Source organism: Microtus pennsylvanicus, chromosome 5 (genome assembly GCF_037038515.1).
Source record: "Microtus pennsylvanicus isolate mMicPen1 chromosome 5, mMicPen1.hap1, whole genome shotgun sequence".
NCBI classification, from domain to species: Eukaryota; Metazoa; Chordata; class Mammalia; order Rodentia; family Cricetidae; genus Microtus; species Microtus pennsylvanicus.
The window spans coordinates 112483580-112499411 of NC_134583.1; the positions used below are offsets into that span (position 1 = coordinate 112483580).

Here is a 15832-nt window from a genome sequence, read left to right on the forward strand (position 1 = left end):
CATTTGAACTTAAATATTTTTTATTGCTATCTGGGCTTTCCCCCTTCTCATCTATTCACATCCTTTGAACGGAGTAAAGAAGCAAAAAAAAAAAAAAAAAACACCAACATTTTTAAAAGGCTACATCAGTATTTCTTTGAGAAACATATTATACCGTGAGAGGAAACTCCGAATAAAATCTGATGTTGCCAGCTTGATCATACACCAGCCAACATGGTTATCTATTCATTAACCACTACAAGTAGAGGAGCCTGAATTCAGGGAAGCAGCTGACTGGTTTCCGGCTTCTTCTCTCACTTGGAAGTGCCTGTGGGCTGGTGTCAGGTTCCAGCACTTCAATGCTGTGATGTTCCTCCCCTGTGCTCTAGAATGATGTTCTGGATACAGAAAAGTGTCCCCTTTCCTCTGCCCCAGCATCAGGAAGCTTAGGAATAAATGCCTTTGCTTTTCTTTAGAGGAAGCTTTCAGAGCGGCTTAGACACTCTTAGACTATGTCACACAAGATGGCTCCAGGGAAGAGGCAAAACAGGGTGATGCTAGTAACGGGGACTCTGGGGACAAGCACTAACGTGGGGTATTTTCCCCTCCTCAACCTACTTCTCTTGATGTAACTTCATTCTTATTTTTCCCACCGAGGAGTAGTAGACACTCCACTGGGCGCAATTTAGTTTTTTTTAACCATGCATCTCACGTAACACCTTGACTTTGGGGGTTGCATCTAAAATAGAGCTCCATCTTAGAGTAGGCTGTGAGAGCGAGATTTACTTACATCTTTAGAAACCAAATGTAGGCCTTTCTTCTATTGTTTTCAAATTGCCCTCATCTGTATTCCCTGCCTCCCCCAACTGACCAGAAGAACTGTGCACAAAAACAGCCTGCAATAAACATCAATGCTTGCTTAGCTTGAGCTGCTAACTCCTGCAGAGAGATCTTAAAAGGATGCATCTAAATACAAGCTTTGAGTAGCCTCAGAGATCGCTAATAGAACTGTAAATATCCCTGGTTTAATTAGCAGTCCTGGAGTTAGGTAATGGCCCATGGCTCTCTGAGCCAGGCCTCTTGAGGTTTCTAGGCTTCAGGAGCTGCCTGCAACTATGCTGTGCACATACGCAATTTTCTTTCTTCTATACTTCATAAACCCTCTGCTGGCCTTCCTAGACACCTACTCGCAATTACTGCAATACCCATGATAATTGATTACTAATCTCCAGATTTCTAAAACGACCCAGTGCCTTAGCTTAGGTCTCAAATCAGATACTTTCGGACTCGAATTGTTACCCTGAGAACTAAGTCCTCTGGGAAAAGAACAAAAAGGAAGAAATCCCAGCGTTGGTGCTGATGTCATTTTTCTCCAAGCTCAAGGTGATTGCTTGCTTTCTGGCTGGCCGGTCGGGGAGGAGGGGCTTGCCTTCTAGTTATCAGCACTTCTGAACCAGCTCTCTCGACCGCGACAGGTCAGCCAATCCCGGCAGTAAGCTTTTACTTGACAGGTTTGTTCTGGGCGGACAGCCATTGACTAGGTGCTCAGATAAGTCACTTGGCTGAGTCTACAGTAGGTGGGGCGCGCTCACCAGTTCAGGGGCAGTGACTGGAAGTTTGTTGCAACATCGGTAGGCTCAGGCAGCCAGCAGCAACAGGAGATACCCTTTTGCCCCGCGAGTACAGATCTAGAGAGGGTCCGCTGCATAGGCTAAGGAGAAGCGTCAGACCCCCTAAGGCCCAGCCTCTTCTTCCCACGCTTGGGAACGCGCGGGGTGGGCAGATCCAGAGTCTCGTGTCTCGGCCTTCTGGCTCGCTCTATGGGTTGCAAACGAAAGGGAGTAACAGGCTGGGGACTCTCCGCGTCACCGTGCACAAACCGGCGGCGGCCAGCAGAGAGGGGTGGCGGGGGCACGTGCTTGGATGTGGGTGCTTGTGTAACCAGCTCCCCAGGCGCTTGGCCCTGACAGCGCTCCTGCGGACCGCTCGTGAGTGCTTTTCTCCGCTCCGACAGGGGAGAGCTGGGGTTCAGCCGCCCCCACCTGGGGTGACCATCTAGTAGAGCAGAGGGGTCCAAGTTCTTGCCTCAGGAGCACACAGATACGGGAATGGGAATTTGGAAAGTTCCCCAACTAGGACCACACGTGACCTCCTCCTGAAAGTAGTTCCGGCCGTGGCTCGTGTATCCTTCCACCTCGCCTTTGAGCCCTCCCAGGCCTGCTCGCCCCGCCCACTCGCTGGCTGCAGCTTCCGACCGTTCTATACTGCACACCCCGGGCCGGTAACCGGGTCCCGGACCGTGCACCGTGCTGCTGGGGCAGCACCTGGCCACAGCGATCCAATTCTGGCCGGGTTTTCATAGAGGCCGCAAAGGGGACGGGAGGCTTAGTTTCTTAGAGACGGAGGTTGATTGATCCCGTAGACCCACCGCTACGGGGAGCTGCCGGGCTCAGCACCCGGCAGTAGAGGGGTGCGCGTGGGGTGCTCCCAATTTGTGGAGATCCACTTTGTTCACCCAGGGGTGCCCTCTGGGCCCTGGGAACTCAGGGGAGACGTGTGTGTACACGCCCCGTATGCACAATCATCATGCTTGGCTGGGAGCGTTCATCTTTCGGGCAAAGGAACCCAGCTGCCTGGGAAGCAGGAGGTGGGGCAGGGAACCCGAGCCCGACGAGGTGACCCACGCGGGACACACAATAGGGGGTTGTTCTTTGTGCAAAGACTGACACCTTGAGGACACCGTGGGGGGAGAGGTGCACCAGCTAGGTAAGACTGTTGCCGACAAATCCTAGCGAAGCACCGCAATCTGACCACAGCGCAGGGCAGGGAATGGAACCATTGCGAAGAAAGCCAGGGACGGAGGCAGGATAGGTGTCCCCCGCCGCAAGGCCTGACCAGCGCAGCCACTAGTCCGACCCACCGGACCGGAGAGCAGTCAGGGATCCTGCGCTAACTCGGCCCCTACCTGCCCTACCTCTTGCCGGGTCTCTGCGCCGAGGCCGAAGCCGGCGCAGCTCCGGGAGAGAAGCGCGGTCACACTGGGCATGCTCCGCGGCGCTCGCCGCCCCGTCCCGCCGGCGCCCCGCCCCTCCCCGCCCCTCCCCCGGCTCGGCCGCCCGCCCCCCGCCCGCCTCCCGCCTCCCCTCCGGCTTCGGAGGCGCCCGGCTCTCCCGGCGGGGCGGCGGAGGGGGCGGGCTGGCCGGCGCACGGTGATGTGGCGGGACTCTTTGTGCACTGCGGCAGGATACGCGCTTGGGCGTCGGGACGCGGCTGCGCTCAGCTCTCTCCTCTCGGAAGCTGCAGCCATGATGGAAGTTTGAGAGTTGAGCCGCTGTGAGGCCAGGCCCGGCGCAGGCGAGGGAGATGAGAGACGGCGGCGGCCGCGGCCCAGAGCCCGTCTCAGCGCCTGTGAGCAGCCGCGGGGGCAGCGCCCTCGGGGAGCCGGCCGGGCGGCGGCGGCGGCAGCGGCGGCGGGCCTCGCCTCCTCGTCGTCTGTTCTAACCGGGCAGCCCTCTGCTGAGCGGCTTCGGAGAGAGACGGTGGAAGCCGTGGGCTCGGGCGGGAGCCGGCGCAGGCTCGGCGGCTGCACCTCCCGCTCCTGGAGCGGGGGGGAGAAGCGGCGGCGGCGGCCGCGGCTCCGGGGAGGGGGTCGGAGTCGCCTGTCACCATTGCCAGGGCTGGGAACGCCGGAGAGTTGCTCTCTCCCCTTCTCCTGCCTCCAACACGGCGGCGGCGGCGGCGGCACGTCCAGGGACCCGGGCCGGTGTTGAGCCTCCCGTCCGCCGCCGCCGCACCCCCCCTGGCCCGGGCTCCGGAGGCCGCCGGAGGAGGCAGCCGCTGCGAGGATTATCCGTCTTCTCCCCATTCCGCTGCCTCGGCTGCCAGGCCTCTGGCTGCTGAGGAGAAGCAGGCCCAGTCGCTGCAACCATCCAGCAGCCGCCGCAGCAGCCATTACCCGGCTGCGGTCCAGGGCCAAGCGGCAGCAGAGCGAGGGGCATCAGCGACCGCCAAGTCCAGAGCCATTTCCATCCTGCAGAAGAAGCCTCGCCACCAGCAGCTTCTGCCATCTCTCTCCTCCTTTTTCTTCAGCCACAGGCTCCCAGACATGACAGCCATCATCAAAGAGATCGTTAGCAGAAACAAAAGGAGATATCAAGAGGATGGATTCGACTTAGACTTGACCTGTATCCATTTCTGCGGCTGTTCCTCTTTGCTTTTCTGTCATTCTGATAACGTTGGAGTAGACGGATGTGAAAAATTTCCGTAGTTGGGGGTGACTATAACGTTTAATCCTGGTCGCATTTTTAGATCGTGTATTTTCTGTCTCTTGCAGGGTGTTCAACCTAGGGAGTGTTCAGCTAGACGGAACTCATGCCTGCTTGCAAGTGTCAAGGCACGGGTTGGTTTCTTGTCTAGCTCCGAGGTCTCTTCTTAAAATCTATTGTCCGTGAATGCAGAGTACTGTACATTGGATTAACGAGCTCGTTAATCCAAGTCTCCTAAATGAACCAAAAAAATAGATGCTGTGAGGTTGTGCATATTTCGATTAGATCATGACTTAGGCCCTAGATGTAGGGTGTAGATCAGATTAAAATGAAAGTCCGTGCCGCACGTAGGCATATTGCCTCAGAATCTTGCAGTGATTGTTAGTTTCCTGGGTTGCGTTGATAGATTTTTCTAAAATGTGACTTGTGAACCTGATTTGCATAACTTTATAGGCATAGCCACCCTCAGCATAGATGGTGCACATTTGAGGGTAAAAGCAGGTTTGTGTGTTTAAACTGAGGTAATTACGACTGTGGAGCTAGATTGAGAAGTTTTGTAGTTTGCGACCAACAGTGGCAGAATATGTGTTATTATTGGACCTTTTAATAGAACTTAGTTAAATTAGACTTTGTTTCCTGATGAGACGTGGGATGGGGGCCTGAGATTGGTGTTTCAGTGGTGTTTAGCATTCATTTGGCTTTGCCATACGTGATAGGCTACAGATTGAACAGTTTTTGACCCCAGATGATGATGCCCGTGTGAATTCAAGGATATTGTAAGTGGCAAATGATTGCAGAGGTTAAAGCTCGGCCCTCGCATGAAATTTTAAGTATTACCGTGAGCTGTTGATGTTTTTTAAGTTTCAGGTGCTTTGACCCGTTGACTGTCCAGGAGTTTTACCCTGATTTGTATAGAATGTCAGTGTAACTGTAACCAGCTACTACCCAGAGATACTAGCAAAAGTGGCTCACTGGCTTCAGACTGTCAGTAGGCTAGCTTTTTAAATGCAGCAAATTACTGAGTCAGCTCATTGAATAAGACAGAAACCCAAGAATTTTTTAACGGTGTATAGTTCTGATTGTCTAAAAGTTAGTCCTTTGTACTTCAGAAGTTCGCGGTTATCTTAAAGCATTGATCTTTGCAGTTTCAGGTATGGTACTGGTTTTGATCAGGCATAGGAAGAGAGCCCTCCTTTTTTGGAGGAAGTATTGACAGATACTGAGAGCTTTTGGGAGGCCGGTGTGTCAGGTGTGTGAAAACACAAGTTGCTTGTCTGAAGTGACAGGCTTGAAGATCTATTAGGCCTTTTGTTACAACCCCCAATTTTTTTCCAAGAGACTTGTAACAATGAACAATATTTAGTTAAAATTAAGTAATTGCGTAATTGTTAATAATGTATTCTTGGTAAAAGTTATTTCTTAGTAAATATCAGTAGACATTTTCTTAAGGCAGAAGGGCAGCAACTTGCCTATACATGTCCTGCTAATAATTAGAGCATTATGGAGAGGACTTTATTTTTTAAAGTAAATAAAATTTTTTCATTTGGAAGAGGTTTGATTTTTTTTTTTAATTGCATTAGCGGCATATAAACATGCACAGCTAATTTTGGTCGAGTTTTTGTTCTGAAATGAAGATGGAATTCACTGAAGAACTGGCTTCAAAAACAGGCTAATTTTCTGTTAAAAATACACTTTGAGAGGCATCTTTAATTTTCGAGTTTGCATTAATTGATAAAGCTTTACTCAGGATGTACTTGACCTTTTCTGAAGGTAATTGGAAAAAAAATTCTGAGGTATTATTTGTTTCAAGGCATTTTACTGTTGGTGAGAATTAGTGGTAGTAATCTAGATATAGGAGGAATTAGTCAGGTATCTATTAAAAAAATAGGTCCTCATTCAAGAAAAATCTGGAAAGCTTGGTAGTCGAGCTTCTCTTAGCTTCCACAGTAGACTTCTGCTTTTCCCACTTGATTTAAAATTGTCAGGGGTATTGGACCTCACGATTGTTTCGCCAAATTTTTATGTATGAGCAGTGACATGATTGCAGTTCCTTATTTGATTTCATAATACATGGGCTTCTGCGCATGTAGCTTATGTGACTTAAAAGTCTAAAACTGTACTTTTAGTTATGATATGCGTGGAAAGCAGTATCAAATAGTGCATCAAATGATTAATTTAAACACTTAATTTCTAGAGCTGTGGTTTTATTGAGCCAAATGTTAATATGAAAAAGAGTCAGGAGGAGGAAAGTCGGTGAAGGCCTTGCTCTTCTGAGAGTTGTTCTCCCAATAATTCTGATAAGCCAGAGGGCTTGCTTGATTCCTTATCAGTGTGTTCTGTGTTCGGGGTCAGGAATTAAAATGCTCTTTGAAGACTACTGCTGGTCAGTGTTGTCACCGAAGCTGGCCAAATTAAATTCCTTTATGAAAGTAGTAAGTGGGATATTTTTATTTGCTGAAGGGTTAACAGTGATGTACTTTCAGGAAAGTCAAGGAAAATTGAGTCTTAAAATCTTTTGCAAAATTGTATTGTAAGAATTTGTTGGTTGGATTTTATTCTTAGCAGTCTGGAAAACAGACTCTGAAATTGCGAGTGTCTTTGAAGCACACGCAGAGGCCCAGCCTTCTGTGACAGTTTGTGTGGTAGATGTGGTGTGCTTCCTTTCAAACACCAATCCGCTCGGGACAGTAGAACCTTGCAGTGATTGCTAATGTTAGCTGTTTGTTACAAGTGAGTAATTGTTGAAAGTAATTCTAGTTTTTTTTTTTAAAGATTGCGCAATCTTTAAAAAAAATCTTTAATCTTGCCTTTTTTGTAGTCATCTGTTTCTTTCCTGAAAAACATGACTATGTAATTGCTGTATAATAGATTGAAAATTTAATTTTCCCTAAAACTTACTTAAGAATAAAATGCGTCAAAACGAGTAATTTTCAGTTATATATAATTCAATATAAGGAAAAGCAATTTCATTACTGTCAGTTGTAAAAGTTGACACAGTGTAATGATGAAGGCTAAGACTGCTTTTAAAGTATTAATTAAAGGTTAAATAATTCAAGTTAAATATGACATTACCATGTTCATTTTATACTTGGTTTTAGAAAGTGGAGATTCATTGCCTTTAAAATTTTTATTTTAGTAACAGAAGAAAGACAGTGTATTCTAATTTTTGTGTGGAACGTTATGTCTAATTCTCATAATTATGTAAAATATATATCTAAGTATTACAAACTAGCTTACCTTCTGGAAATGAATTTAGTTCGTTCAGCTTGAACGAATGTTACAACTTGAAATTTGTCTTCGTGTGCTTTTCTTTCGTTTGTTTGTAGCTTAACAGTATTAACAATTTTTAAGCCGCTTCTAAAATAGTCACTTTGATGACTTTATTAGAAAATTATTCATGCAGGAAAGAACAAAGTTTGAATATTGTTTTCAGTAAATACTCAGTTTTCAATATTTTATTTTGTGTCTTAGTCTTTTTAGTAAGCCCAAAATATAGATGGTGTTTTTATATTGATAATGTATTTGAATTCATAGTTGGCAAAGATAAACTTAGAAGCCTGTGTACATAGGACAGTTTTTCATTTCCATGAAATCTTAGGCCTACTCCATCTTAGAAGAATTTAGTTCCAGAAGACAGTACTAGTTATTGGTACAGCTTAAGAAATTTATTGGATAGTGTTTTTTCTTTTTCCGTAGAAACTACTGGCTCATAAAAGAGAAGTTTTACTGCATAGAGCTGGTGACTCTTGAGTTTTGTTCCTTTTTTTTTCACCCTGTAGATAAACTATTTGCAGAATTGGCTTTGTGATCTGCATTTAAGAAAAGTTACACGAATTTGTTCTAAAGATCAGGATTTAGGTCATTTGTATGATTGTATCAGAAATGATTTTGTAAATATTCATTACTTTTTGTAGTTGCTTCGTGCGTGGTCGATTTGAAATTGATGCAGTTGCTCCTGGAGCTATCACCGATATAGAGGATAGATGAAATAATAGCGTTTACTCATCCTTTTTATAGGTCATGCAGCCATCGCATAACTTTCTTGGTTAGGTGCTTAAAGGTGTTTTGATAAAGGCATAATTTATTGGTTCTCTTTGTATTGAATATATTGGAAAAAATGAAATTAGGATATTGGGTTTGTTGCTTCACCTAATTTTGTATTCCTTGGTTGCAGAAGGGGCGCTAGGAGTTTCATCTTCTAAAATGAATTGTACGGGAACAAAATGACTTTCTTAAGGGAATGTTGTTATCACAGTAAACGTGATTTAGGAATGAATTGATTTTGGCAGGGAAGTTTCAGTTTTGTTCAGAATAGCACACTCTTCCATTGCAATGGTTGGCATTAGGACACTTGTAGATGTCTTTACAGTATTAGACGTGTACATGTTGGCAGTGTTGAAACTTTGGAGAGATGGCATTGCAGTTGAATACCTTTTGCTAGCAAAGTGTCTTCTTTACCTTTATGTATATGGTGTGGAAAAGACTGTAAATATGCTATGTTTTGTGTAATTAGTTAAATAGTTATCATCAAAAACCAACCCTTTACATATGAACAGTGATTCTAACTATAAATATTTGAATTTTCTGTGTGTATAGTATGTATTATTATTATTCTAGAAAATGGATTTTTCTCCTTATAGAATAGACTGCTTTGGAGTTCATTTTAAAACATGATTGAGAATTTTTGGAGGTCATTTTAGAACATTTAAATTACATTAAAATACAGCAGGTTTTGTCTACACTCTGAAGTTATACATTGTTTCATCTTAGTTTTAGGCAGACAGGGTGGGCTGGGGCCAGCTGCCTGTGCTGTGATCTTGGCTCTGTCAGTTAGTAGCTGGATGTCTCTGTGCTATTTAATTTCCTCAGTCTTATTTTACCTGAAATAAGGGTAGGATAATGGTACCCACCACAAAAGTTAATCTTCATTAAATGATGGAAATATCTGGACATAGTGACTCATTCCAGTGAGGCGGAGGCAGGAGGATTTTTGGTAAGCCTTAGTGCAGCTGGATGGACTGCATAGTGGGTCTGAGGCCATCCTGTTGTACGTACTGTGTGCCAAGCCAGCCAGGGGTCCATAGTGAGACCCTGTCTGAACCAGAAACAGTGCCTTACTATGGTGTCTACCTCATCGTAAAGACTTCTGTCACAGCTACTACTCTTAACAATTTCCCAGATGTCAGAAAATTTTGCATTTTCGTTTCTAGAATGAACAGTGTTTGTTTACGAATTTGCTCAGTTTGAGACCTGTTGCAATTTTAATTGATTCAAGACATCTTTTTTTAAATGGCAGATTCCTTTAGGAATTTAATTTACTGTTTCCTCATGGAGTTGCTCAAAATGAAGTTTATCGAGCTCATCAGAAAATGTTTGCTTTCAGCTTTTACGGGAAGGTGAAAACTTTCTTTTGGTTTAGCATAGTGAATTTAAAACTCTTCATCTGTTGTAAGATTAATTTTTTTTGATATTTGTTTTTAATTGAGCTATACAATTTTCCCTGCTTCCTTTCCTCTCTCCCCATTCCCTTCCACCCTCTCCCCTAAATTTTCTTTTAGTACTCTATAGATGATTGAAATATAACATCTGTAACATAATATATATGTTTATATAGCATTCCTATGATGCAGATATGATATATTTGCTCTTTTGAGTCAGGTTCTCACCATATAGCTCTGATTTGTCTGGAATTCGTGGCTATTCTTGGCTAGTATCATAGTTATTTTTTTTTAACCAAGAATAATCCTCACCACTAGTTAATAGAACATCTAATGTATAACTCAGAGTTAGGTAAACTCTTTATCAGTAAAGGTATATTAGCATTTCCTTTAAGTTCAGCTTTATGGGGTAGTTATGTAGCCCTGCCAATTTACATTCATTACAGCAGTTGTACTCAATATAATGTGCAGCGAATTAGTGTAAGAATTTAAAGTTAGTGTTAATCCTATAATATTGTCCCCCTTTTTCATGTTTGGCCAAGATTTTCCACATAAGTAGAACTTTGAAATAGGAAGAAAAAGCTAAAGGGATTCTTTTTTCTTCATGTACTCTAGTTTTTAAAAATAACATTCATTTATTTGGGGTTGGGATGGGAGGAATGAAATGGGGCATGTATGTACCAGGGTCTCAGTGTGGAGGCAGAGAACTATCGAGATGGTTCTCTACTTCTTTATTGGCACTGGGAATGGCACTCAGGTCATTAGACTTACAGGAAGCACCTTTGCCCTACCTAGCCATCGTAGAAGTTTACCTGCTGTTTTCTTATCGAGGAGAGGGAAGTAAGCTTAAGGTCTGCCTGCCTGCCTGTGACAGGGAATGTTACTTCTTTGCTTTGCTTGTCTTGGCTTTTCAGATGTTTGGTATCCTCAGTAGTGCACATTCGTTTCCAGAAGGATGGTGGGGATGCTGCTGGAACCATTTCAGGACTGTGTTCTTATGAACTCTGCCCCCTCAGTTTTCTAACTTAGCTGTATTTTTGGTGTAACACAAGTTATAAAATTGAGTTGCATATCTTCATGTCTGACTTTGCTACATTGTCTAAATCAATTTCTGTCTTTCTTTTGTATACTTGTACTATGGCAAGTGTATAGAGCTCTGCAGAATAACTAACTGACTTTTCTTTAAAAAATAGAAAAAAAATCCTGTAGATTTTCAGACTGAAGTAGAATAGTTTCTTTCTTTCTTTGTTTTAATTAGTGATTGCAGAACTAATTTTGTTTACTTTGGAATCTTTGAATAGGATGTAATTACTCAAGGTATGTAATTCTGCTTTGAATCAGCTGTCTTTAAAAGAGTTGTATTCCTTAAAGTGATTCATAAAATCAATATACATGTTTAAAGTTGGAAGCAAATTTTTGTTTCGATTTTTTTTTCGTTAACTTTTTTTTTTTCTTTAATGAGACTTGTTTTTGAGTATTTGTATTCCTCTAAACTAGAGGTTAAGTAGAATTTAAGTTTTTCTTTTACTCTTAGAATGAAGTTTTGGGAGATATTATTAAGGTTGTCTCTAGGTCTCTGTATTACATTATCTTCCATCAAACAAACCTTACTTGATGTATTACACTTTATGTATAGGAGTGTGTGTAGGCTAGCAATCAATGTGGGTGCCTTCCTCTTTTGCTCTCTGCCTTATCTTTTGAGACAGAGTTTTTCTTTGAGCCTGTACTTCACCCATTTGGCTAGACTGTCTGTCTTCTGTCTCTACCCTCCAGTGATGGCTTACAGTTGTGCACCACCACCATCCAGGGCTTTGCATTGGTGCTGGGGACCTGCCCTCAGATCATTGTGGTTGCATAGTAAGTGTTTGCTTTATTTATGGAACCAATTTCTCAGCCTCCATGGGATACTCATTTGAACTGATAATATTTATAGGTGTATTTTATCAACAGACATAAGTCTTACATAGCCGGACATAGGAAATATGCTGATTTTGTAGACAAGGCTCAGTGAATTAGAAAGGCAGCCTGCTGGAATGCAAAAGAATATAGATTGGAATTAGCCAGACCCCCAAATACAGCTTAAATTCCTGTCCTGGTTTCCATCTTTCTAGTATGAGGCAAAGCTGTGATTTGTACGTGTTTGTTTTCGTTAGAAGTATGTGGTATTTTCAGAGTATAGTGTGCTTACTCAGGAGGATCCCCTCCTACTTCATGTGGAACTTTTGCTAGTGTCTGGAGACATTTTGGTGGGCATGGCCATAACTGAGGTAGCAGAAGACTTGATTGCATTTAGACATCTGCAGGACGTGGGATCTGGCAAGTGCTCGATGAAGTGTCTGATAAGCCTTAGATTGTGGATGGGCCTAACTAGGTTTTCTGCCTGGTGTGGGGCTTATGTTTCTTGACAAGAACTTTGTCCACTAAAGATTTCACTAGTAAGAAAACGATTTATTTGATGAGGTCTCATGTCTTTGGCGTTGTGAGATTTTAGACCTGTTAGAAAAATTAAACTTGTGTGTATGCTGTTGAGAAGGCTGTCACAGGGAATGCAGGAGGGGATGGACTTAAAAGAAAGCAGGTAAAGTCGGATGTGTCACTCAAGCCTGCAATTCTAGCACTCTCGAAGCTGAGGCAGGAGGATTGTTTTATGTTTGAGAATAGCCTGGGCAACCTTGTACTGCTATACTTTGAGATCTACAGTCAGACCCTAAAAAAGGAGGATTGTTTTGTTCCATGTGTGAACAATTTCTTTATAATCGTTTAGGGAGTTAGTTTGTTGCTAGTGTCTTTAATGTTACTATCGTTTAACATTTTCTTTAGTCTTAGACTTTTACTCTAACCCTTTATTTCTTCAGATCCGATGCAGTTAAATGTGCTGATGTGAAATGGAAATTTCTAACAAGTAGTAACAGAAACAGTTACATTTTTCCGGATGAGGAGGACCGGGCTACTGCAATATTGGATACTTGTTCTTTTCTGAGCCTTCCATTTGTTGTCAGCTTGGTTGAATTAAAGTGTTTTACTTACCTAAAATAAAAATTGAAACCGCTGTGAAGTTTTTCTGCTTTGGGGGTGTGAGTTTCAATTAGTCCAGAGATGCAAAGAAACCAAGGGAGTAAAAAGGACATTGGAGTTCTTGTTTTATTTTTAGGGATCACAAACATAATTATAAGTGTTCTAGGAATAGATTAGTTGCTAAAATTTTTTTTTCTGTTTAATTTTACAATTTCATTTTATACTCACTTTACACAGAATAAAATGTCAAGACCTTATTTTCTAATTTCATAGGAAGTTTAAGTTCTGATTTAGAATTTTGGTTCTTGAAGTTAAAGGGAGATGTTTAGATATACTAATAAATATTGTAAAGCCAGTGTGACTTATTACAGTAGCCTCCTTCAGCAAGAAAAGCAAATGGTCTTCATTGCTTTAATCCAGTTGGATAAATTATAGTGATTAAAGTCTATGAGTTAAAAACTCATTTGCTTAATAAAGAAAATTCTTTTTATAAAAAGATTACTAAGAAAAAAAAAGCTAGCTTTTTTTTTGTTGTTGTTTTTTTTTTTTTTTTTTTCGAGACAGGGTTTCTCTGTAGCCTTGGAGCCTGTCCTGGAACTAGCTCTTGTAGACCAGGCTGTCCTCAAACTCAGAGATCCGTCTGCCTTTGCCTCTCGAGTACGGAGATTAAAGGCGTGCGCCACCACCGCCCAACAAAATCACCTTTTAAAAAACTTAATAACTTCACATTGTTTTCTAATTCATGATGAACTAAAAGAAATGTCTTTCCTTTTTGAATAATTTGCATAATGCTTCATAATGGTAATTGTCAAAAATATTTACTTATACATTAAGGTTTCTTCATTTTTTTTCTCTTAATATAGTTCCTTGGAGTGGACTTATGGTGACAAATTGGGACAGTTTTTATGATTCAGATTTAACAACAACAAAAACAAAACAAAACAAAATCTAAGTACTAGAGCCTTGAAATGTCTCCATCCAAAATTACTTCTAGGAAATCTATTGCACGTCTAATACTTAACGTTTATATTACTTATGAAGACAACATTATATATGTATGTAATATGTTATATATAATGTATATGATTATATATATATATATAAATATATATATATATATATATATATATGAAAGACAGTTTCTGATTCTCTAGCCCATGCTGACCTGTCTCACTATATATATCCTAGTTTTTCATCCTCTTAAGGACTGTGATTATAGGCTTGTATTACTATTCCAGGACCAAAATACTTTTAATAGGTTAATTTCATTTACTTTGGAGTATTTTTGCTGTGTTAAAATTGAAGTGGAATAGAAGCAATTTGAATAAACTGTTTTCACACTAAAATGGGCATAGCTCCGTTGATGTCCTTTTTGAATCCAGGATTATTGGCTTGCCATGATGCTACTGTTTTGTATTTTGAATGATATGGTTTATATTTGCATAGTTGCCCACGTTATTGTTATACTGTTAATTGATGAAAGTTTTTGAGCATTTGCACTAACAAGTACTATTTATAGTGAAAAGTGAATTTAGCAGTTTTGTTAGACATTATTTTTAAGTCTGATTCTAAAAGAAAACCTTTATCCTTATCAACTAATTGATAATCTTTATCAGTGAACTATACTGATATTTTTGAACATAATATTTAAAACAAAGTGATCCAAACACAATTGTCTTATTTTTATAAACAAAGTTACTACCAGGTGTGCTTGTATGGCCTGATTCTTAGCACCTGGGAGTTGTCTTCAGGAAAATCAGACGTTCAGAGTTGGCCTTGGCTATGTAGTAATGTTGAAGCCTAGCCTACGCCACAGGAGACCCTTAAAATTTAAAAACCACGTCAAATCACAAGACAAAATTACTTGCTTATTATTAAGTACATTTTCCTCCCAAATAAAATTAAACTTAAACTGAGATTTTTCACCTAGGCATGATGTTTGCTGTCTTAGGTTCTAGTAAAACTTAGTGATGGCAAAAATATTTCTTTAGTATTTCCATGTTGCCCTTTTGAAGGTGACAGACACAGTCCAGTGTCTCGAGTAGTTTCTGTGGACTAGTTTATCGGTCATTTGCATGAAATAGCAGTATATTAAGCAGTGAGATGCATTCTTTATCTAGATTATATCCAGATTGTGATCACAATTGTGTGTTTGAAAATATGTGAGGGTCCTTACTAAGGGTGTTTGCGTTTCACTCCTGAGAAGGTCACAGGTTGTTTTTGCTGTGTGGTGTCTAGGAGCCCAGGCCTGCCACCTGTTCTAAGTGGTAGTGTTTTTGGAATCATCTAGTAGTTTTTAAGACCTAAGATTGTTTTAGGCCTAAGATCTGCTATCATTTGTATTTCGTTTGTAAGCCACTCAGGGGCTGCTAATGCTGCTGCTGCAAGCCTGGAGTGTTTGGATGCTTCAGTAGAAGTGTTGTGTTTTCACTTGAAATACCAAATTACACGATATTTTGGGGTTTCCAAGCTAGGGTTTTAACAAGTTACATAAGAATTGATAATATGAAACTTAGTGAGGGAACTGATATATTAAGTAACTTTAAACATTTGCTTCAAGTATTTTTCAAGTCTTGTGCTCTTTTTCCTCGCACAACTTTATTCTGATCTGTATATAAAAGAACTAGCTCATTTAAACATTTTCTCCTGCATCTTAAGTTACTTAAGAAGTTGTTTCTAATTTAAACATTTCATCTCTATGAACTAAGTTGATGTTAGGTATGTTGTATAGAAATCTTTAAAATGCCTTCATAGAATATGATGAATTTTAGTTATTTTTTTTGGTTTTTGGTTTTTATTTTTTTCTTCCTTTTTTGAGACTGAGTTTCTCTGTGTATTTCTGATTCTCCTGGAACTCACTCTGTAGCAAGCTGGCCTCAAATTCACAGAGATCTGCACGCCTCTTGCCTTCCTAAGTGCTGGGATTAAAGGCGTGCACCACCACTGCCCAGCTGGTTTTGATTGTTCAAGACAAAGTCTCACTATGTATCTCTGATTGTCCTGGAACTCACTCTGTGACCAGGCTGGATTTAAACTGTCTCCCAAGTGCTGGGATTAAAGACTTGTGCCTTCCCCCAACCCCCAGGCTTAGCTTTTTTTTTTTTTTATTAATTTACCTTTATTTTCTTGAATAGG

The 15832-nt window shown here is 41.5% G+C and overlaps 2 protein-coding genes and 1 pseudogene across 2 annotated transcripts in view; 2 read left to right on the top strand and 1 right to left on the bottom strand.

The window, feature by feature from the left end:
* Positions 1-1763: 1763 nt before the first annotated feature.
* On the bottom strand, positions 1764-3025 carry Klln (killin, p53 regulated DNA replication inhibitor). Its single transcript, XM_075975254.1, is given in 4 exon segments — positions 1764-1935; positions 1937-2080; positions 2083-2238; positions 2954-3025. Coding segments are annotated over 4 exon segments (510 nt in total). The 3' UTR covers positions 1764-1797.
* A 95-nt stretch (positions 3026-3120) lies between these two features.
* LOC142850374 (PTEN upstream open reading frame MP31-like) lies at positions 3121-3288 on the top strand (annotated as a pseudogene).
* Positions 3289-3941: 653 nt separating this feature from the next.
* Pten (phosphatase and tensin homolog) overlaps positions 3942-15832 on the top strand; it is a 72246-nt gene continuing 60355 nt past the window's right edge. The window contains exon 1 of the mRNA XM_075973852.1: positions 3942-4163. Within this exon, the coding sequence (XP_075829967.1) occupies positions 4085-4163 (79 nt within the window). The 5' untranslated portion in view covers positions 3942-4084. The remainder of the gene's footprint in view (positions 4164-15832) is intronic.